The 25,336-nt window shown below is 34.3% G+C and overlaps 1 protein-coding gene across 1 annotated transcript; it reads right to left on the reverse strand.

The window, feature by feature from the left end:
* Window positions 1-3,428: 3,428 nt before the first annotated feature.
* On the reverse strand, window positions 3,429-25,054 carry LOC103517961 (extracellular sulfatase SULF-1 homolog). Its single transcript, XM_026829550.1, has 11 exons — window positions 24,911-25,054; window positions 9,905-10,985; window positions 8,599-8,853; window positions 7,184-7,337; window positions 6,760-6,851; window positions 6,336-6,501; window positions 5,896-6,036; window positions 5,412-5,592; window positions 4,807-4,965; window positions 4,325-4,584; window positions 3,429-4,122 (listed from the first exon to the last, which is right to left on the reverse strand). The coding sequence occupies exons 2-11, from the start codon at window positions 10,131-10,133 to the stop codon at window positions 3,576-3,578; spliced, it is 2,184 nt and encodes a 727-aa protein (XP_026685351.1). The 5' UTR covers window positions 10,134-10,985; window positions 24,911-25,054; the 3' UTR covers window positions 3,429-3,575.
* Window positions 25,055-25,336: the final 282 nt, after the last annotated feature.

Here is a 25,336-nt window from a genome sequence, read left to right on the forward strand (position 1 = left end):
AAGTTTCCATCAGACTTTTTTTGTGAAGGTATTTATTATAAAAGTTGGTAGTGACGACGTAATAATTGATGCATGGTAAAAATGAGATATTCGAATAAACAGGGTGATAAAAAAGTCGAGACTTGATCGAGTGGGAAGTTGTTCGTGGTACCTATACATCCGACAGCCCTAGACCCAGAAGTGAGTAAAAGAGAATATTTATTTTATAAAAGACTACGAGAATTGAAGTAAACTTTAAATCAATTCTGGACTTTTGAATCACCTGTTGTTAAAGTCAATTGAATCACTTCAAGTCAATTTCAATATTTTATTTTGATTATAGGCAATAATGAACCCTACAAAATCAATTATTAAAATTCAAATTATAATCAGGTATTTATTAAACGTATATTATGAATCTATAAATTTCCACTAAGACAGAAGAAACAAAGCAAAGAGCAAAATCGAAAACTAGTGTGAAGACGAATGCTTGGTTTTTATATAAAAATAAATTGAGCATGAGATAGGTACAAATGAAACTATATGCTTTTAATTTACTCTACTATGTATCATTTTAATTACTTATATAATTAACTTTTTTTGGAAGAGTAATTTATAACCTAATACCCAAAACAAGAAATGAAAAAAGTGCAAGTACATATAGATATTTAGTCAATGTCTTCAAATAAATAGGTAGAATTGGTATTACTAATAAGTACGTAGTAAATTTAACTTTTTATTTTGACATATTTAAATATGATTAGGTATGTATTATTTCACTGTTGGTGTAATGCGACTAGGTATTTAGTCCCAGCCGACATCCACAGTAAAACGTAGTTGTAATCAAAAAATATTTTCGAGTAGTATGATTAATTCATTAATTATGTACTCTTTAATTGCTGTAACGTGTTTTAATGCTTGACTTTTTTAATTGTATTAAACAAACAAACATTAAAATATCGACTAAACTATGTAGTTTACAAGTAAAAAGTAACTAATTTAGATTTGCAAATTTACGGCCGGTATAATTTACAAACGATTTACTTGCTTTTTACTCTGTGAATAACAGCTTTTCTAGTGATAATATTAGGAGCAGTATTTAATTCAAACGCTGTTTTACCAATTTTATTCACTAGAATAGCCCAGTAAGATCTCTTTAAACAACCAAGAATATACATGAATAAGAAAACATATTGTACTTTTAAGTTAGAATAATTATTTCTATTCCTAAGGTAAATTAAAAGTCGTATACAGGGCAGTTTATTATAGAATTTTTATTCGTAAAAACTATTAATTTGGTTTTATGGTTAATCCAAACCACGTGAAAAAGAAAAGTAACCTTTCTTTTGTTAGTAGTTACCTGGATAGAGTAGATTTTCCCAACAGTAGTTCGTTCCTTTATTTGCTGTGATGCTGTTCAAATTTAGGGGGCGTAAAAACTGTCAAACAACATTTGGGGTTCTTCGCAATATTCGCAGTACTCGTAGAAGAACTGAAAATTTGTCATGCAATAAAACTCGCACACGTGAGATAAGTACAACCTAAATCAGCATCACATTTTGATCCCTTAATCTTAAAAATTCAATTTTTTGGGATCAAACAAAGCTCCATGTAAATTAATTTCCGACATTTGAATTTTAATGCAAGATGGGAAGTGAATTTTATAATTCTAAAATAGCAGCGTGTATGAATAAGCAATAATTTTAAAAGCATATTTTTTTCATTTTTGTTTTCTTTGATAGAATTTTACTTTATTTTTATGCCAATGAAAATTGTTTTTGATAATACGTCCTGTATATGAGTCATTTTTGTTTTCTTTGATAGAATTTTACTTTATTTTTATGCCAATGAAAATTGTTTTTGATAATACGTCCTGTATATGAGTAGGTAATAAAGTGTCAAGTAATGGCTTATCCGTTTACGGTGAGAAAAAATGTAAAATAAAACATGCATAACATAGGTAGGAGCCCAACTAAATAATGTTAATGAGCTAATCTCTAGTGAGAAAATTTCTAGAGAGAGGTAAAAGGTCGATTTAGACTCTTATATTAATAAATAATAATTTTATTGTTTATACCTACCTACCTCAGGTATTTCTGGCGAAATCGACTCGAAAACAAAAGGTTGTATTATATCAATGGTAAGTAGGTAGCTGTAGGGAGTAAAACTTAGTAAGATATTAGTTTAATTATATTTATTTTTATAAATTAATCTTAAGTTAAAACATAACAACATAATCCAATGTCTTCCAAATAAAATTATTTGTCTTCCATATTTTTATTAATTATTTTATTTCTTATCGAATATTTTCATTTAGATTTTTGTTTTTACTTTAATGATAATATTCATATAACTTAGAAATACCCACTACTATTTAATTGTTGTATTTATTTTATCCGTTTTAAATATCATAATATCACCCTATGCTTTTAATCCTTATTCAATACCTACAATGAATGTACAACTAGATCTTTTCTCCCTGGGTACATTAGATGATAAATTATAAAATAGGTACCTACCATACCCATTCTGGTTATTTACCGACTTTTCAACAATTTCAAATTAAATCGTTTGGATCAAATGCCTTGCTTATAGAAAAGAGGTGCTAAATTTTTCTGGAAAAGGGTAACACAAAATTTTGCCCTTGAAAATTATTTCCATAAATTATGTAAAGTATGAAATATCTTGGAAGTAGGTAAATACAAAATCGAGAGTCTTGAAAATTTTGAGTGATCTAGTTGTCGTTCTTTTCTATAAAATATGATTATTCAAATCATTTATGTATTGTGAAATGATATTTATTGAGAAATATAATAAATAAAAGGTTATTTAATGTTTTAATCGTTTTAGTCAATTTCATTCTCCATTATAATATATTTATTCTCCTCTTGGTGATAGGCTTGTTTTTAGATAGGTACCATGCTACACATTGTCTACCTACCAGTTGAACCAGTTATCTATAGGAAATGTTCCTATATCTTTGGCATTTGGAAGTCCGAGAAGTTTCAAATCGTCCAACACAGAATGCAGACTGAGCGGCACACACCGCGGCGTGAGTACAGGTAACCATTTTTGGTGGATGTGCTAAAAGTATGTACCAATTTAGTTATTTAACAATTTAACTTCCTATGTGTAAATAATCATTATGAGCGATTCCTCCTTAACCTGATAAGTAGGTATTAGCATAAATTTGGCAGTCTTGACACACTGGAGGAGTTCTGGGTTCGTTTCCTGCTGAGATCTTCCAGAATGGGCTGTTCGTAATTGAAATGGATGGTACCACCTAAGCTAAGATGTCGTTCAAAGAAAAACACAGAACAAATAAAAATTGGGTCAAACAATTACCTAATTAATTTATTTTTCCAAATTGATTAAATACCTATGTTATTAATAAATAAATACCTAACAGTTGAAATGCAATAATTAAATTAATTACCTATTATTTTTTCTCGAAATTTCACAATATAACTAGAAAATCCAATATCACATCATTCTTAAATAAATATAGAGGTTTAAATTAAAGTTTCCGATGACTCAGCAAAGCTATGTCAAATATTTCCTGGCGCAAGGGTTATTATTTTTCAGTTTCAACTATTTCACGAAGAAAATGTCCTAAGAATCGTTCTATGTGTTTGTTTGCTTTTCTTTAGATGACAGTTAACACACGTCTCATTGCCCGCTGGATTCCCTAACGTTAAACCAGGTGGTGTAGATCCCAAGTGGCACTCTCGAGATCCTTTACATTTCTTCAAAGCTTCTAAACTAGAATGGAGCCAAGTTTTCTCGTGTTCACTCAACGAATACGCACGGTTCCACTGTTGGAACGGATCAATGCGTAGGTTATAGAACGTTATAAATCCCGTGACGAATTCACAGTACAGGAAATTATGAGTCACATTAATAGTCCTCAGACAGGAATAAGAATTGTTATTTGAATTCATACAGAAGCAGAACGGACCTTCCGTCCAGAAGGGGGCAGTTTTCCAATGTTCGTTGTCGTGACTGAAACAGTTCATTTTCTCCGAGAAACACTCTTTCTCAATTTTCTGTTTTTTCCTGAGTTTCCTTTCTTTTCGTTTTAAACGCTCCTCTCGTTCTCGCTGCTTTTCGATAGCTGCCAGTTCTTTTGCGCTGAGTGATCCTCTGTAAACGAAAAGATAGAAAAATTCATGTTTTTTTTTTTATCAAATAAAACAAACGATGAAAATATCATTTTCAACACTTGCATGTCATTATATTGTCATTACTCATTCGGCAAAGTCCGTCAAGGCCCTTGTTTGGTCAAGTAAATAAAATTGAAAAGTCAAGCACTATTTGACCCAACAAATAATAGATATCGACTTACCCTGCATGAGCACAATAACAAGTATCTGAGAGCAAGTTATGGAATCTGTTGTCATATCTCCCATGATCGACTCGACTAATATTCGAGTACGAATGCTCAAACAGGCCATTAGTTTCCACGTCGTAGGTTTTAGTCTGATTCTCGTGTCTGTGGCGGTGCTTATTATTGCCATGCTCCATAGTAGGTCGTATTTTCTCCTGCGGGATAGTTGAGTTCAAAGGCAAGAGGGGATGTTTGTCGTCCAAGTGTTTTTCGATTGCCTGAAATAGGTAGTTGATATAATTAGTAAGGAAACTGAGATCATTAATGAATTAGAACAATATACATCGCCTGAGCACAGTTTTGTAGGCCAAGAATACGTTTGTTACCATCAGTGACAAAATTCCATCCATCTTGCAAATCCTGAGATTGATGAAATTTCAAAAGTTTTCAGCTTTCAGCTTACTGAATTTATCGAAATTTTTTTTACATTTTTCACTCACCTTCAGTTGAGACAATTTGATCATGAGTTTTCTGATTTGTTTCTGAACTTTGTTTTTGCTCACTGTCCAAAGCCTCGGGTTTGCATACATTTCATTGGAGCAGGACACATCCGAATTCTGATTGATCGAACACTTCGCGTTGATTCCGTTGTGGAAAATCTGTAAAAAAAAAAAAAAAAGATGAAAAATTATACCTCCTGCTTGTTCAAAACATCTACATAGACGGTTTTCCTCTGGAGTAAATTTCCGCTGATTTCATACCTCCTGCTTGTTCAAAACATCTACATAGACGGTTTTCCTCTGGAGTAAATTTCCGCTGATTTCGCAAACCGTAACAGTTTTGCAAACATTCGCGGGTTCCGCAAACATTCGTAAGTTAGCACACGCAACTTTTGCCTTTTGAAACCATTAATAATAATAATAATTTCAGTAAATAGGACATAGGTATGGCTAGAATAGAATAGGTACCTTGTTTGTCCTGCTCGAATCAGACTAAAAAGTCCCTTTACCCCAGCAGTCTAAACAAGGTTTCGTGTATTTTATGGGTTTAACAACATAAAGGGTAGGAGGGTAAGTTATATTATCAAGAGTATTCAAGAGTTTACCTGTAAAACTGAAATTTGTTTTTCTAGAGTATCTTCGGCGGATGACAAGTGCGTTCTGATCAGAGTTGGTGACTGTCTCTTGTTTTGCCGTCTGGGATGTTTCCAGGCGATTTGTAGAATGTCCTCCAAAGTTTTGTAGTTGGGAAGGTACCTTATGATTTTGGGTCGACTTGTAATGGCGCTGTGAAAGGAATAAACATATCAATACGTTAATAATTTAAATTTATTAAAAATACATCGAAAAAAAAACTATATGTAATGGGAACCGCTTCGATTTCGAACCCTTGACGTGTGAATACGCTTTAGTATGTTTGATTATGATTAATGATATGATTGTTGATTGTCGATGTCTTCAAATAGTCTTTTTTTGACAGTATAGGTCACCTAAATAAATCTTAAGCAGAAGAATTTTCGAATACAACATTAATTTCGAATATATCCTTAATATCCCTAATGTTGGGGACAATGTCCACATTTCACTCACCTTGTGAAATCACGCACTACTCGTTGACTGCTCACTTGATCCGGATTGTAAGTGTAGATGACTCCGTCCGAATTGAAACAGGCACAGAGGTTATTTGGTGTGATACTCAAAGATCTCAGCTTGCATTTGTGTTTCCTCCATCTGTTTTCAAGGAAAGAGAAAATTGGTTAATCTTAAAGTGATTAAAGCGGGCCACGAATAAAGCTTATGGCAAAATTTGTAAATTTTATGACTTGAATTGGACTCGAACTACCAACCTCCAGATCCAAAACGATAGCTTCACCACTGAGGTTAGTCAATTTGTAGATATATCGATTAATAGGGACTCTAATAAAGTGTTAACGGGACATTTTGTTCTAAACTGACCTAAACCAATCTAAACCACTGCTTATATATGGGTTTTTACCATACTAATTTATCAAAATTCAGACTATATTTACCTCATGCCATCAAACGTACAGTACCACTTCTGGCCGCTCTTGCACGGGCTTTGGTATTCGGGCTTTTGACACTGCAGCATCATTCTCTCGGCTTTAGAAATGTGTTGGAACAAAGCGCTCTCTGGTTGAATGTCGTTGTCAGGGTTAAGTAAATTGCCGTCAGTAGCTGAAATAATAATACGATAATGAAAATACTTTAAAATCTTTGGATAATAATATTATCTACCATTTGTTCATCTAACTAAAGGACAAAACTTTATAAAATAACATCAACCTAAATTAGATTATTCTTTATTCTACCTTCACCTACAACTACAGCTGAAGCCGCCACAAAAACAACAAAATAGATTATCATTTATAGGAGAAATACAATATGACCTTGAAATGATTCGACTATCTCAAATTCGGCCAGTCAAATACTCACCGAAGAGTGTCTGAGATGTGTCGTTTGTGCTGTTTTCCTCCGGCTTGACTGGCTGATTTTTAGGGGGGTGGGGGGGATCCCGCCGGCCGCTACTGTAAGGTTGGAAAAGCATCAAAACCAAATTAATAAGGAGTTAAAAAAAAAAACTAACAAACTAATTTGAACGTTTACTTTACTTTATATGTATACCTTTGTTTAACTTATTGTCGAAGAATAGCAGATGAGACCAATAGAAGAGGACCCATACGTCTACCATAGGCATTTTTAGCTTTTGCGTATACGCACATACTGTAGACCTGGGAACTCTAAAGGTATGTCTACACATAGGCAGCGGCCGTCGATCTAACATCGATCGATGTGAATTTATTGTGAATTGGTGTGGCTATCTTTGGACGCATCTTTAAACCATAAAAACTAGGCCTACCTTTCAACGAGGAACGTGTCCGGCCATTTGCTCTCGTGTTTTTTGTGGTGCTTCCTCCTCAGTAGTAATTTCAGCATGGAGCGCCCATCCATATGGGGAGGGGCCGTGATGCCCGCCAAGTCCAGGATTGTGGGCGCACAGTACTGATTCAGGACTCATGGGTTTTTACCATACTAATTTATCAAAATTCAGACTATATTTACCTCATGCCATCAAACGTACAGTACCACTTCTGGCCGCTCTTGTACGCCCTCCTGTTTACCAGGCGAGCGCGTTGACCACTACACCACCGAGGCAGGCGGTGTAGTGGTCACTTCTTTTTCGTAAAGTGACTTCTTTTTTTCGTAATAAAAGTGGAAATATCTGCCAGTGGCTCTCATATTAAAGTTTGTATCAGCTAATTTTCATTTTCAGTATCAAAATAATATTCAAATTACAATAAACTTCGAGGACTAATTTGAATAACACGAGCTTGTTTTGGTAAGTAGGTCTGTAGGTATAAACAGGTGACTACTTTACATATCTGTAGGTTATACCTACTTTTCTATTAGTAGTAGAACCTAATAATAAAATAAGTAAACATGAAATTCAATATCATACATTTCTCACAGCTCAATAACACATTTGTGTACCTACTTTGTTGTTAGATTTACTAATAGTTGCTATGAAGGTAGTAACGGTGTTTTTGTTGTAGGTAAATCAATGTCAAATGGTAATAGCTCCATCGGATTTGTGCTAGACACGTAACTACGTACTAAATTTTGGGATGTATCTATGAGTACCTAGATTGTTTTATAGTTTGCCCAAGGTTCAGAAGATCTCATGGTGATTTTATGACGAACGAATGGCACATCATTTTTATGATCTTGGGTAGGTATTCATTGAAACTTTGTTTGCGTTTTCCGTTAATTCCTTGGTCAAGTAATAGTAATTCCTTGGTCATAGGTTTGAAAAGATATTAAAGAAAAAAGCTCTGACAAAATGGGCGGTCCTAGGAGTGGTATTTTTTTCTTCTATCTATTATTCGTACACTTTGTCTAAATAAATCAATTTTTCAAGAAATTTCCTGGTCTCATACTCCTTATAACCCCTTTTGTGGCTGCACGGTTAACAAGAGGAATAAGGACATAGGTACGCTTCCTCCTTCTGTTAACTTTATCCAAGACATGGATACAGAAAGGTTCTCCATTCTCGTAATGGATTTACAATTTACAATCCAAGCACGTCTCGAACTGTACCAGTAATAATAATTGTAAACTCGATGGCACTCGCATGATTCAGAAATCTTTCTATTTTTGTTCCACGTTCAATTTTATCTGCCCTTCATATTCCAATCTCTTCGCCCGTTTTTATGTGCATATTTGAACTCGACTCGTAAAAAGAATGCATTTGTTCTGTGTTTTAGGAAGGATTTTTTATGAAGCGTTTACCTGTTCGATATCCAGAATTGGACAGATAGGTTGCAAATGATCGAGGTTCATGATTGGCCTGCCAGGAATGAGACGAACAGTTGTCGTTGTTGGTGTACACATGATGGTTGTGCATGTACAGGCCAGTTAGAAGACTACTTCGAGAAGGACAGCACATGGGAGTTGTGGTGTAAGCATGCCGAAATTCAGCACCTCCATCTCTGAGAAACCTCAGAGTTTTCTTCATGAAATTTAAAGATCCTGGAAAAAGAGAACAATACGTTTGACTCATAAGAAAAAGCGTGCAAAACACAACTAAAGATATCCAGTAATCATAGATTGATATAAATATACTTGGTATTTACCAATCCTACGAGTAGTTACCAGTCAATCGTAAAATTACAATACTTTTCGAAAAACCCGTACTTTCAAACTGTTAGAAATAATTTATGAACGAGTTATTAGTTGAATTTCCAATTGCATAGTGGCTAGAGTTGTTATTCCTGTGTTAACAGTTACAAGTTTCATTATTTGCTTTACTTTACCACGTGTGTCATTTACGTGACACAACTTCTAAATCTCAACCACTCTAAACTGAGACCGGATGTGACATTAGCCTGTGATAAATCATTTCAAACTAGATTTCATCTTGGTTTTTCTATTTTGTTGCGCCTTATAAGGAAGAGGACTATTTAGAATCTAATGACTTGCAAAAAAGTAGAAAAAAAACCTCTCATGTGTTTCATTAAGTTGACTGGAAGTTATGTTCGCCTCCTCTATACTATCATAAAAAAATTGCACGAAGGATGGATCAACTCCATCTACCATGGACTTAACATACCACGTCAAATTCCGTTTTGGTATTGACGGTATGGACAATTGGACACTCTTTGACTTGTGCGGTTTACTTGACATCTTACAAATAACTTGAATCTTGTATGACTATAGTTGAATGGACAGAGAAATCTTTAAGCTTTTGGATTGATTCATGGTGATATTTTTATATCAGGAGATTGTAAAACTACAGATTTACTTTACCAAGATCAATGTTGATTATTAATACCGCTTTATTCATGTATCATGTATGATATAAGGTTTGATACACCCTGTCTGTACCAATATACAAGTGGACAAGTACAAATTTAATGTTTATATAGTAAAAACTCAAGAAATACACACACACACTTTATGTATAGGTACTCGTACACACCCACATACAAAGAAGAAAAAGTCTGAAAAAACTTAAGTTTATTTTAATAAGTATGTCACACATAAATAGTGTCTGGCGAGTAATATGTTTTATGATACATACCTAATTCAACATCTTGGTCATCAGTAAGGAAGAGAATAATATTGGGTTTCCGTTCTTGATTCATGTAGCCAGGAAACGATTGTTGACCGCTTAATTGCTTCTTCACTTTTAATCTCCTATGATCACTAGAATCTACATTTAAACTACTGGTGGATTTTTTTGTTAACGTGGAATGCATAAATAGAAATAACGTGAAAGTTGCAAACAAAAAACGAGTGTATAAAACCATTGCTTATTCTAAAAATATTGATAGGAAGGAACTTTGAATTGAAAATAGTTTATTGCTTGAAAGAAATGGATTCTCTGATCGGTATTTCTCTTACGGGAATCATTGAGTCAGAATTTGCCGAAAATTGACTTCGCCACGCAACGTATTTTTTCATAGACTAAATTTCAGCATACAATGTCTACTAGATTCTGTTGGGATGCAATCAGATTGATTCCATGTAATTGAGATCATTTTTATGGCATAAATTTATTCTGGGGATATAATCCCGTTCAATGCTGATTCACCATGCCAATTTCCAACACATTTATGTCTCTCAGGTAGGTATTCTGTCCAGTCTTGATCTACACAAATTGATGGCGAAAATCTGAATCACCAGGAGAAATCCTTCTAGAAGTGGTTCGTATAATCCGGATGGTAGATTTAAAAAATACTTATGAACTTGGAATAACACAATGGAATGGGTTAGGTTGTCGGTAAAGAAGAAATATTCAATGACTAAGTAATTTAAGTGGAAAAAACGTGCAGTAAGTATGCTACAAACGATATTTTTGAACTTATTGTTAGATTTAAGTTGAATACTTTAAATATTGAAGGTTAAAAGTGAATTTATGTTGAATACTATTTCTTATATTATTAAAAGATATCACAGACTAAATTTAACTTGCAAAATAGTTATATTATTTTACTCAATTTGAATAATTCACACGGGGATAATAATTTATTTAACAGAGGAACATAATTATGAAAGTTTATTGACTAGATGCACAAGCAATAAATTGATGGGGTCAAAGTGTAACGTCTTGCTGATAATTTCATCATGTCCTTGATTTTATTACTTCTACAAATTGCCATCTGAAAGCAAAAGAAAATGGAGCTCAATTAGTATAATATTTCTGATGATGTTGATCAAATTAGTATCTAGCTAATAACGGTTAACGGGTTACCTATCTCATTTCAACATTTTTTCCTTTTTTTTACATTTTCAACATCCTCATTATGTCGGTAACTTCGACACATATTTGGAAATCTTTGAACCAATTATCTACTCCATATCATACATTCGTTGTTCTTTTAATTATGTCCCATTCCCATACTCAACATGAATATGATGAGTTAATGTGAGCCAAGACGTCACGAAATAAGCTGAAACTATGTTCGCGTTGAAGGATTTTGACAAAAGATTGTTATTTACTCTTTTTCGTGGTAGTAAAAATGATTATTTAATGTTTTACATCTTCCTCTCGAGTCAGACGAAATATAATAATTTTTGTCCTCATGTTAGAAGAAATATGTTTTTAAATAGGAGACATCCTTATAAATTATTTTAGTCCTTGCTCTCCATAGTCTCCGTAGAATTGAATAAATTATCCTGGATGAGAGTTATAGCGACGCGCCAAGTGAAACAGAGTTTTACACGAAATTTTTTGTTTACTTTGGTAACCAAGACGAGTATTACTGAGAACTTGAGCTTAAACGTCCTTAATTATTGGCGAATTTCAAAAATCAAGTCAGGCAAAAACTTAGATCTACAAAAAGATTAAACTTGGCAAAAAACATTCTGCAATTCTCATCATTTTTGGAGAATAACTTGCTGTAGGGGTAATGATAATGTCTACTAGGTAACCTTATAATTCCCCTTGGAAGCTCTTTATTCTTTTACATGGATCACGATTGATCGGAATTTCTAAATATTTCCTTTTTTCCCTACAAATTATTGTAGGTATGTTATTTTTTACCCAAGTTATTATTATGATCAATTTTATGTGATGAGAAAAAATACCAAGTTAGGTATACTCAATGGATAATTATTATCAAAATACTGATAGGCAACCAATCTACACCCCTTAGCCGCTAGCGTACCTACCAATTTCATTAGGTGATACCTAGAACGGAACCTTTTAAAATTGAACATGAACAAGTAACAGAATATGATTGTTTTTAAACTTGAAAATTCAAATTTCTTATGAAAAAGAGTGGGTAGGTACCTACCAGTTTGTTTAAAACTTTTTGAGAGAAATTTATTAAAATTGAAATTTATGTGCCACCTTTGGAATACCCACCCATAAGGTTTGGTGTCTGTAGATGTACGTATTAAACTTGTAATAAAGTCGTGTATATCTCTAAACCATCTGGTAGGTACTTCATAGGTGTTATTATTTATTGATATAAAAAGCAACAGAGGCAAAGTATCCGACAAACTTTTTGAGCATGGCAAATAAATAAATTTTAAATTAAAATAAGAAGTCACAATGTATTATTTGCACAGAGAGGTGCCAAGAAATCGGAAAATAATTTACAATTTAGGTACTGATCGGCTAAACCAAGGTCTCCCACCCACGATGAATTTAGGAAATTCCGAATCTTAATGGACTCGGTCCGCCAAATGTCTCCAATGAGTATTTGGTCAAACTTATATACCTCCCATCTCGGATAAATGGCCCAGCTTAGACTACAAACTTGGATTACAGCTCTTAGAGCCTTTTGGAGTGACTTTCTGATGGCGTACAATAGATAAATATAATTAGGTACACAAATATTTTTATTGTTATATATTAAAAATTCAATTGATGTTCGAATGAAATATCTTCCTTAATAACCTCAATAAACTGCATAACATTCCTATCGAGCTCACACTGTATACTGCCTGGGCTGCATGATAAAATAATTAACTCCGTAATGTTGGTCTTGTGGAACTCATCAATAACAAAACAAATAATTACATTTAAAAATCGTGAATATTATAGTGAGACAGTGGGCGAGATAAGTTGGTGGAGATGGTCCTTTAACTCTTCGAGCACAACGACAGATGATTGGTTCCCAGGAAGAAGACTCGGAAACTTTGTGAAGGTCCATTTTAACTATTAGGTTGAATGGAAGGTCCTTCTTCCTGGGAACGATTCAATTGTGCCTAACTTCAATTCAATTCAATTCAATTTTATTCTACGAGAAGATGAGGGAGAAAAGGTGTTTGAAATGCTTGCCAGAAAAGTAATTACATACTAACTGATCAAGAGACTCAAGAAAAGCTGGTATGGCGAAAGGGAGAGACAATCTAGGCCTCTAGATGTGAAGTAACTAGAATTACGTACCTACTTTTTAGTCCTATTCCAGCAAATTATATTCCAGACAAGATTACAAGTGTACCTATTTTAGTCTAGTATACCTACTCGAAAAATGTCCTAAAAGAGAAGAACAAAACTATTGACATTACTTGGGAAGTTAAAGTGTTCCAAGTGGGTATTACGTCCTCATACCACATGTGAGATTGCGAATTTGTAGATTTGCCCATGTTGCAAAATCGTTGGAAGATGAGAAACTTTTACATTTGACCGAATATTTTCACACGGGAAGTTAAAGGTTTCCAAGTGGGTATTACGTCTTCATACCGCATGTGAGATTGCGAATTTGTAGATTTGCCCATGTTGCAAAATCGTTGGAAGATGAGAAACTTTTACATTTGACCGAATATTTTCACAAAGAGAGAAAATTTGATGAAGAGTCAAAAATTGAGAAAATTTGATACAAAATCTAAATTCTTAATTTTATCTGGCGCAATTTGATCTACTGATTATGGAGCAATCTCTTAGCAGTTCTAGCGTTTTATTCAATAACATTGTTCGTCGTATTGACGTATGACGTACAACATAACGGTTTTCTTTTGTTCCGATTGCTGATGCCGTAAGGATAGTGTTCGTCTGATATACCTATAAACTACAATGGTCGTCAGAGTTTTTCTTTTCCTCAGCAAGCAATCCAAGGTTCACATCAAAACAGTTACACTTTCACTAGGGACTAGTTCAAAGCACGAAATATTATCTGTCTAATCTAATGGATACATTTTCTGCATTCCAGAGATCTCATTGTTCGGAATGATTAGTTCAAAGCACGAAATATTATCTGTCTAATCTAATGGATACATTTTCTGCATTCCAGAGATCTCATTGTTCGGAATGATTCGAGCAATTTGTGCTATTTTGTAATAACATGAAATGGATCTTCATAAAGATCTTCACTAAGTGTGCATTTACTTCTATTCCCCTAGCCCAGAAAGATTCATATACCGCCATGGCCCGAAATCCAATGTAAATAAAAAATTCAAATACCTACATTGGAGATCAATCAATTCCATTCATTTGACGCAGTAGAGCTTGCTTCTGAGAAGTCTTAATATCCTAATGATGGGTCATTGTCATGGCTTCTGTCAACAGAAATCACAATCCCAGTTCGAGTCACGACCATGTCTCAAAAATGAACCCCGGGGGTCGCGGTCGTAACGAGTTTATGTTCAAATAGGTAGGTCAAACCTGGACCAATCGTAGTGGTCAACACACTGGTGTAGGACGCAAGAGGTCCCGGGTTCAATTCCCGAAGGGGTCGCTCTGAGTTTGATATTGGGAATTTTTTTTTCTCTGTATTGAGAAGGAAAATTGAAGAGCTGCGCTGATTGGCGACAGTATAAAATAAGATAGGTATATTGAAAAATAGGTCTCTGTATTGAGAAGGAAAATTGAAGAGCTGCGCTGATTGGCGACAGTATAAAATAAGATAGGTATATTGAAAAATAGGTATGACTCTAAACGGAAATAATTTTACTCAGGTTTGTTCAAATTATAATTTCTACCTGAATAATTTCCGATTATTGCAATAATTATTGAGTCTATCCCTTGAGACTTACTGTAATCATGTGCTTCTTGATTACAGTTGAATAAAATTATCTCTAAAATTGAACACCTTACAGCTTGACACAGGTTTCTAACTGATAAATAGAAGGGCTGAAGTGTAATGTTATCAGTGTCAGTCAATTTCAAAAGACTTTTGAATGACCTGCAATTTTTTGCTAATAAGCATGATTCCTCAATCTCTTAATGCATGCAAATTGTAAAATACGGGTTTGAAGTTGTTATTATTTCGGAGCGCAATAAAATTAACACACCCATTATCTTATCAACATAACATGCGAAGTTAATTTATTAAGATTAAGAATACCACGAACTGATAATACCTGTATTAATAATAGCGATATTGGTATTAATAATAGGAATATAGTTATTAATAAAAACATTAATAACACATGGTCCAGACTTGAAAAGTTATCATCCCAACTTGATCCATAATCACCTGAATTTCTCAGGAACAAGAGGTAGGTACTTACTATCATTTTGCATACACATTACTGAGTTATAATCTTTTAGGTACCTATAAGTATACTACGAGTATAATATTATTGAATACAACTTGAATCTTATCAAAAGGTGTAAAAAAAATGTATGTAGGTATGCACCTACTGTATGATTTGCCTACTAAGTAGGTACCTATTGGAGGTAAATAGGTACTCTACTCGTATTTATGCCTCACATCATTATAACTATTACCTACCTAACTTAATTTTATTAGTCAATATTATTCATTACGAATACACCTCCCTAAATTTTTAGAGGAGTAATAACGAAAATCGGAATATTATTCATTCTGCTTGGAAAACTGACTTCTGCAACTTCTGTTGAATAAAGCTACAAGTTTGAGAGACACGTGATTCCAATAAAGTACACCAACGCTGGTTTACTTACATTACCCACTTGTCTGTTGTACTCCCTTCTTTAAGCTTCTTATTCTGACTGCATTTAGTTCAGTGTAAACTGTGCTAACGAGAAAATTTCTACACAAAATTTCATTATTTCCAATGTTTTACAATACCCGATATTTACCCGTAGTTAAATTAGAAATCAAAAAGTAGAGCAAGGATATAGCAATGGCAATGAGGAAGACACAGACATAGAAACTTTCATCAAGACACATAATCAATAGATGTTACACAATATTTGCATGAGAACACAAAGACTGTAAAAATATTTTCGAAAGAATTACGAAAAAGTTTCGGAATATCGTCTTTGAAGGGGCGAAATGACGCTCGGACCATTTATCAGGCTGTCAGAACGTGTGTGGTGGAAAAAGCTTCATACCTCGAGATGTTTCCACCACACATGTTCCAGACGGTCTGAGATTGGCGGGCATTATTAGACGGAATCAAAAAATAATCATGAGATTTTTTTCCAGTATAATTATTATATATATTTTATTAATTTCAATAATTATTTAGAATCCTTGTCCGTCTTCCATGTTTATCAAATAATCTACTTATCTACCAGTTTTGTTCCTTCAAAAATTCGAAATACTTCAAAGAGAAACCGGACTAAAAAGGTCTTTTTTGCTTCAAAAGAGATGATTTTGTGAGATTATAAATTTTAATGTACGTACATTATTTATGTATAGGTACCTGAAGTAGGTGTTCTATATATTTTTTTTTCATAAAACTTTACATTATGCCCAACCAAAACTTGAAGAAAAAACATCTGAAAACATGATTAAAAGAAGTATGCTAGCGTGCATAAAACTTTACATTATGCCCAACCAAAACTTGAAGAAAAAACATCTGAAAACATGATTAAAAGAAGTATGCTAGCGTGCAAAAAGAGCAAATTTATAGCAACCTTGTTCTTATCAAATTGAAAAAGTATCTTACTTATATAAAAAAAAAGTACAAAAAGATATAATAAGTACGAGAATTTCAACAATTTCGGATAATCTCAAAGTTTGGAAAATTAACTTTTATCTCAGTACAAAAGGAAAAAAAAGTTCAAAGCACGAAATATTATCTGTCTAATCTAATGGATACATTTTCTGCATTCCAGAGATCTCATTGTTCGGAATGATTCGAGCAATTTGTGCTATTTTGTAATAACATGAAATGGATCTTCATAAAGATCTTCACTAAGTGTGCATTTACTTCTATTCCCCTAGCCCAGAAAGATTCATATACCGCCATGGCCCGAAATCCAATGTAAATAAAAAATTCAAATACCTACATTGGAGATCAATCAATTCCATTCATTTGACGCAGTAGAGCTTGCTTCTGAGAAGTCTTAATATCCTAATGATGGGTCATTGTCATGGCTTCTGTCAACAGAAATCACAATCCCAGTTCGAGTCACGACCATGTCTCAAAAATGAACCCCGGGGGTCGCGGTCGTAACGAGTTTATGTTCAAATAGGTAGGTCAAACCTGGACCAATCGTAGTGGTCAACACACTGGTGTAGGACGCAAGAGGTCCCGGGTTCAATTCCCGAAGGGGTCGCTCTGAGTTTGATATTGGGAATTTTTTTTCTCTGTATTGAGAAGGAAAATTGAAGAGCTGCGCTGATTGGCGACAGTATAAAATAAGATAGGTATATTGAAAAATAGGTAGAATGTAGAAAAGTCTTAAACGCTGCCCGCTGTAATGACTAGGTACAAAAATTTTGACATACGAATAGAAAATTTTAATGGAAAGTAAAAAGGAAAATATTGCCTATTTAGGCCCTCTTTAGATACCTGGGAGGTTGATCGACATTCTACATGAAATTCTCCATGTTTCCTCTGATCACCCAGTATAAGTCCGTACATCTTAGACAAACACTGTTCATGTAATATTATGTATATTTCAGTACGTGAAAATGTAAATAGAACATACACAATACATAATCAAGCATGCATTCTTTGTCCATAAGCTGTCTAAACATGGAACTAACGTAAAAATAGAAAATAAAATACCTACTCATAAGCGATTCAGTCAAAAATTTCGAGCTGTAGTCAACAACGCAGAGGAGTTTCCCTAATACCTAGGTAGGTAAGTAGGTATGAGTATGAGGAATTGTACCTTCACGAGAGCGTAAATTGGAATTTCAACAACATATATTTGAAATGGATTTTTTGTTTGAAAAAAGTAAAAATTTGGAAACCTCAACTCGGTGCCTGTAGCCCACAAAACTCCACAAATTCCCAAAATAAGAAGAAGGCGGAATATAACATAAAGAACATTGGAATCAAATTAGATCCCAATGAAACAAATCAACCAATAAAGTATTTATGTTGCTAATATCAATATCACAAAGGAAAGAGTAAGAAGTTTGTTCACAATCTTGGAAAATATATATCTACCTAAATATGACGAGCTGATGAATGAACAAAAGCTGAGCAGAATAAAAAAATTAAACTGTAATTCAGAGATAAAAATCTAATAATCCAAAAATTTCTGAGGCATACAAATGTTTGCTGTTGCTCAGAAAAGAATAAAAAACTAAACAAATGATCGAATACTCGATCGAATAAATTGTTTCCTGTGATTCATGTGCCCAAATGAAAAGACTTGATCAACTGAGAAATGGACGGATAGACGGAATCCAAATAGTTCATTGAGGACTTATTGATGACCAGTTGTTGAGCCTATTATCAGGAATATTCAATTTTCTATCACTCATACATCAGCTGATTCAGTCTGATTAATCAGTTATTGCTCTAGTGTAGTATCATAAATTTTCAAACTGAAAACAATAGTCATTGGTCAAAATACTTTGTATTGCTGTGAATAATAGTAAATTAATCTAGGGACTAAAACGACGTTGTGCCGTTGTAGGGTATAGGTATACCTACTAACCAAAAGGAAGCAGACATAAGATTTTTTAAGTATGTGAAGCAATGAAGCATACTTAAATAAGTACTTGTCATAAATGTCGGCCCCCACTTCATACACCTCGATGAAATCGATGACATTAGGATTCGAACCACGAACCTCCAGTTCCGAAGTCACAAACCTTGATATCCGGGTTGACCACTACACCACTGAGGCTGGCAGTCGGAAAAAAAACTGGACATTTCACAGATGATCCCCCTTGCTGGAGGTATAGGAAATTTCACAACCCTCAATTTCCAGATGCTTTGAATGGAGGGACATGGTACATTAATATTGTAGCAGACTTCAACCACCGTGACATTCTATTAGACAGGGGTTTTATTGAGGCTGGAAAGTTGACAGTTGTACTTTTTAGGCTGAAACTTTGACGTGCCTATTCAAACTGAAATTCGGAAGGGAATCTGAGGTTTCTGCTTTCAATGTGTTTCCCTGTTTGAGTTTGTATGGTGTCAAATGAGTCGGGGATAAAATATTGTGATCCTTTCCGTGACTCTAAACGGAAATAATTTTACTCAGGTTTGTTCAAATTATAATTTCTACCTCAATATTTTCCGATTATTGCAATAATTATTGAGTCTATCCCTTGAGACTTACTGTAATCATGTGCTTCTTGGTTACAGTTGAATAAAATTATCTATAAAATTGAACACCTTACAGCTTGACACAGGTTTCTAACTGATAAATAGAAGGGCCGAAGTGTAATGTTATCAGTGTCAGTCAATTTCAAAAGACTTTTGAATGACCTGCAATTTTTTGCTAATAGGCATGATTCCTCAATCTCTTAATGCATGCAAATTGCAAAATACGGGTTTGAAGTTGGTATTATTTCGGAGCGCAATAAAATTAACACACACCCATTATCTTATCAACATAACATGCGAAGTTAATTTATTAAGATTAAGAATACCACGAACTGATAATACCTGTATTAATAATAGCGATATTGGTATTAATAATAGGAATATAGTTATTAATAATAACATTAATAACACATGGTCCAGACTTGAAAAGTTATCATCCCAACTTGATCCATAATCACCTGAATTTCTCAGGAACAAGAGGTAGGTACTTACTATCATTTTGCATACACATTACTGAGTATAATCTTTTAGGTACCTATAAGTATACTACGAGTATAATATTATTGAATACAATTTGAATCTTATCAAAAGGTATAAAAAAAAATGTATGTAGGTATGCACCTACTGTATGATTTGCCTACTAAGTAGGTACCTATTGGAGGTAAATAGGTACTCTACTCGTATTATAATCTTTTAGGTACCTATAAGTATACTACGAGTATAATATTATTGAATACAACTTGAATCTTATCAAAAGGTGTAAAAAAAATGTATGTAGGTATGCACCTACTGTATGATTTGCCTACTAAGTAGGTACCTATTGGAGGTAAATAGGTACTCTACTCGTATTTATGCCTCACATCATTATAACTATTACCTACCTAACTTAATTTTATTAGTCAATATTATTCATTACGAATAACACCTCCCTAAATTTTTAGAGGAGTAATAATGAAAATCGGAATATTATTCATTCTGCTTGGAAAACTGACTTCTGCAACTTCTGTTGAATAAAGCTACAAGTTTGAGAGACACGTGATTCTATGCCTCACATCATTATAACTATTACCTACCTAACTTAATTTTATTAGTCAATATTATTCATTACGAATACACCTCCCTAAATTTTTAGAGGAGTAATAACGAAAATCGGAATATTATTCATTCTGCTTGGAAAACTGACTTCTGCAACTTCTGTTGAATAAAGCTACAAGTTTGAGAGACACGTGATTCCAATAAAGTACACCAACGCTGGTTTACTTACATTACCCACTTGTAACAGACAAGTGGGTAATGTAAGTACTCCCTTTTTTAAGCTTCTTCTGACTGCATTTATCTCAGTGTAAACTGTGCTAACGAGAAAATTTCTACACAAAATTTCACTATTTCCAAAGTTTTACAATACCCGATATTTACCCGTAGTTAAATTAGAAATCAAAAAGTAGAGCAAGGATATAGCAATGGCAATGAGGAAGACACAGGTAAATTAATATACTCATTATGTTCTCCGTATTAGTCTTCATTCATTATTTCACTCATTCATTAATGGATCTGTTAGGCTCATTCAGAGTTCACTACTGATTAGAATAGCGAAAAAAACACACTATTTTGTTAACTATTTAATATTATTTTTAAGAAAATAAAAAATAGAAAAAATAGGTAGAAAGAGTTAAATTATTATTACCATTGCGCGTCTGTTAAAAAATAAATAAATTAAAACTGCACTGGAAAAAAATATTTTTTTTTTTTTTGAAAAAAATTGCGATCACTTCACACACAAGAGAAAAGGCACATGTGTGTATGTTTCATAAACATAGAGAATGTAATGAACGAGAGGTTTGATATGAATAATCGTACTGAACAAGAGCGGTGTGTACCTACGTCTTGTGAGAGGAATACAAGCAAAGCGCGGTGCGGCGTACCTATAGAACAATACAGTTATAGTATCTCCGACCTGCGACTAAGAATTCTGAGACATAGGACCAAACTCACAACCTCAAGCCTTCAAGAGACCCAGACTAAACTTCTTCGCTATTAACAACTGCACTCTGCACTAAGTGGAAGTTTAGAAGAAAGAAAAAAAGAATAACTGTGGTCTCAAACATCAAGTCCGGACTCCGGAGTACTACTCGATTCTCTGTTCTCCTTGTTTGTGTACCTGCATACAGGGTGGTCATTACTAAACAATCTTAATAGGCTAAAATTACAACGATCCCTGGAAATTTGAGCGGCGAAGAGCAGAAAGCACCGCGTCCTCCCTGTTGGGTGAAACGAAAACACTAGGTGATTGGCATTTGATAGCAGCTAACAGGTGCTTTGTTATTTCGATGTCAATCATTCAAACAAACGAGCCCCGATTAAAGCTTTAGTGGACAGGATTTTCCCAAGATTCCCTGGAACGTTTACACATCAGCGTAGTGACTTCTACAGAATTATATTTGCAAATATACGAGAGATTATTCTACATGCCTACCTAGGATTTAGGAATGTTGAATTGTATGACTCAATCTGGTACATCACGATCTATCACTGTAAGTACGACGTAAAATTCCTACTGGGAAATCCAAGCCCAAGGATGACAGTGCTAAAAATTCGCCTGCACGAAACAAATTATCGAGGAATGGAGTCTTATCACTGGTTAAATACATCGTACTACTCAAGTAGTCTAATTGTCCACTAATACAACCTACTTAGAAACTTGGAAAGTAAATTGATGTCATTAGTTACAATAAACTTTACAAAGTACGACTACATTAGTTCGAAAACGACACTTATCTCATCATATCTGTGGCACTTTCGAGTCTTATAATGAAACGCGGGAAATGTTTTGTAAATATATCTAGTCCAACATTATCCAGTATGAGAATGAGTCTACAAACCGAATACACATACAAAGCAAATACGTTGCTGCAGTGATCGTCAAAACTTTTTACGCGGCTAGTGCCCCCAGCCCACAAGCCGAGCCGCGTAAAAAAAGGCTACCTATACATTTGTAGACGTGGATGGTGGAGAAAACTGCCAAAATCAACACCATAATAGACAACACCATTATCTACAATACTTAGTGAACATGTAAGATGAACTCTAAGGAGGATGGGTCAACTTGGCGTTTTGTTGCACCCAGATATTTTTTTCGCGTCTATGTCATACACTGTCATACTTACCTACCTGAATGTAGGTACCTAAATTACAAAGACACTAGAAAAAGATTTGAGATATGTAGATATTTCCCTACCTAACTAGTACCTACCTACACGTCAGGGAAGGACGTTTAACCGGGGGAGAAGGCGGGAGGGCGAAAAGAAAACCAGAAATCATCTCGTATAATATAGATAGCTTTAACTACGTATAATATAGATAGCTTTAACTACGTATAATATAGATAGCTTCACCGGCGAAACTAGTCCGTAAAATGAAAATGAAATAAAAACCCAGAATATTTTACAAATAGTGAAGAAGTATACGTTTGTCATTAAGGCTACCTATACATTTGTAGACGTGGATGGTGAAGAAAACTGCCAAAATCAACACCATAATAGACAACACCATTATCTACAATACTTAGTGAACATGTAAGATGAACTCTTAGGAGGATGGGTCAACTTGGCGTTTTGTTGCACCCAGATATTTTTTTCGCGTCTATGTCATACTCTGTCATACTTACCTACCTGAATGTAGGTACCTAAATTACAAAGACACTAGAAAAAGATTTGAGATAAGTAGATATTTCCCTACCTAACTAGTGCCTACCTACACGTCAGGGAAGGACGTTTAACCGGGGGAGAAGGCGGGAGGGCGAAAAGAAAACCAGAAATCATCTTGTATAATATAGCTTTAACTAACTTATTGACTTCTGTTTCCTAAATCAGAGTTAAATAAGGTATATTAATACCTCTTGGGCCCTTCGCACAGTCGCACGACTTTCAGTCGTAGTCGCTTGTAAAACCAAACCCATGATAGAAAGTCTCTATCATTTTCATAAGTTTGGTCTTTCTGACGACTACGCGCTTCTAAAAGTCGCGAATCTACGCTTCTAATATGTAGCAGGCCGTATTCTCTTCTCTTCTATGTATAGCTATTATTATTTCCTAACACAGGTATTACACTGTATGGAGCTTTGGGAATTGGGATGGCTGAGGCTGTGCAATATTTTCCGTTTAGTAAAAAAAAAACACATTTTCACCCCTTCTTTCCGTTACTGAATAGCCTCTACTTGCATATCTTTCACATAAACATGCCTCGCTCTGAACGCGCTTCTAAAAGTAGCGAATCTAACGCTTCTAATATGTGGCAGGCCTTATTCTCTTCTCTTCTATGTATAGCTATTATTATTTCCTAACACAGGTATTACACTGTATGGAGCTTTGGGAATTGGGATGGCTGAGGCTGTGCAATATTTTCCGTTTAGTAAAAAAAAAACACATTTCACCCCTTCTTTCCGTTACTGAATAGCCTCTACTTGCATATCTTTCACATAAACATGCCTCGCTCTGAACGTAATATCAGTAAATCAGATAAGGGCTTTTTTTAATACTCCTCGCCCTCCTTTCCCACCCTTCTCCACTTTTTCCGCTTTGCATCGATGTCCACCCCTGATTTGTATAAATATTTATAAGAAAACATTTCAGAGATAGAAAAATGTGTATTGAACTATGTATATGCTCAGTAGTAAATTAATATACTCATTATGTTCTCCGTATTAGTCTTCATTCATTATTTCACTCATTCATTAATGGATCTGTTAGGCTCATTCCCCAAATTCGCTCAATGAGCGAAAAAATAGAGGAGTTACCTTCTTTCTCTTGGTGCTCAATGGTCGATTTCGGCAGTTTAACTTATGCATAAATCCAGTGCGCGGACTGAGCTATTTACAGATGCTCAATTGCCGAATTTCGGGGAATAAGCATTTTGCATTTTTTACTCCGTGGAGTGAGCTATTCGGGGATTGAGCCTAACAGATCTACAACATGCCACATTCAAGAGAGTACGATTAGGTACCACTTGAATGAATGAAGTTCCTACTGATCTACGTATTGACTCATTTGGCTTCCAATAAAAATAGTAATGTGCGTATTTCATAAAACTGTTGCCCTACGTGTAGCAAATAAAATATAGGTACCTATGCGTTTTATGATTGATTTTGTCAGTTTTACCTTGTACACACTCATAACTAACCAAGTCTGTATTTTAGTACTCAGTATCTATACTCGGTACCTACATACGGCCTGAAATTCTTTACCTTAGAAGTCTACCTATTTTTACTTTTAGGTATATTTTTCGGTCAATTTCGGGCTATTTTTCAAACATCACATCGCGTCGCTTTCTGGATAAGTTTTGTGCGAACCAGATTTACCTTTACTATAAATGGGTACTACCTTTTACTACAAAATAAGGAGACTATTAGGTCCAAATCGGTTACTACAAAGTGGTTTCCGGAACCCTTTTTGCACAGGATGTTTACCGACAGCATAATGCTAGGCAATTAGGTTAAAATAGGTAGTTAGGAATGGGTATAACATTAGGTTCTAGCCGGTATTTACCCACCTATTACCTCGTACCTTGGTACAATGCTAGACAGAAGTAGTAATAATAGGTATGTCTACTTTCAGATTTAACATTAAATTTTCTCAATTTCAAGAGTCTTTTTTTACCTCACTTCGAAAATTTCTCTTATGAAAATATGTGTTACCTTCATGAGAATCGTTTGTCAACACTATTTCCTTGTTCTTCCGAAAGAAACGCCGATAGTAAAAAAAGAGTTCACTACTGATTAGAATAGCGAAAAAAACACACTATTTTGTTAACTATTTAATATTATTTTTAAGAAAATAAAAAATAGTTTTCAGTTCTCTTTCGCCTTCGTACTACGGAGATTGGTCCAGCTATAACGTTTTGTATTTTTGGCACATCCACTAAAAGTGTTATTTTTGTCTCGATCTCTCGTTCTCTTTAGGTATTTCTGTCACATAGGCTCCCTGATTTAGCGGTCACTTCTTTATGAGAGATTATCCTCTTTTTTTTCAATCAATTCTTCGCAATTCAAAGGAAGTAATAGTGATGGAATTCCAAAACATTCCTAAAGAAAATGGATTTTTTAAAGTAGTTAGGTACACAG

Source organism: Diaphorina citri, unplaced genomic scaffold, assembly GCF_000475195.1.
Source record: "Diaphorina citri unplaced genomic scaffold, Diaci psyllid genome assembly version 1.1 scaffold57, whole genome shotgun sequence".
In the NCBI taxonomy this organism is placed as follows: domain Eukaryota; kingdom Metazoa; phylum Arthropoda; class Insecta; order Hemiptera; family Psyllidae; genus Diaphorina; species Diaphorina citri.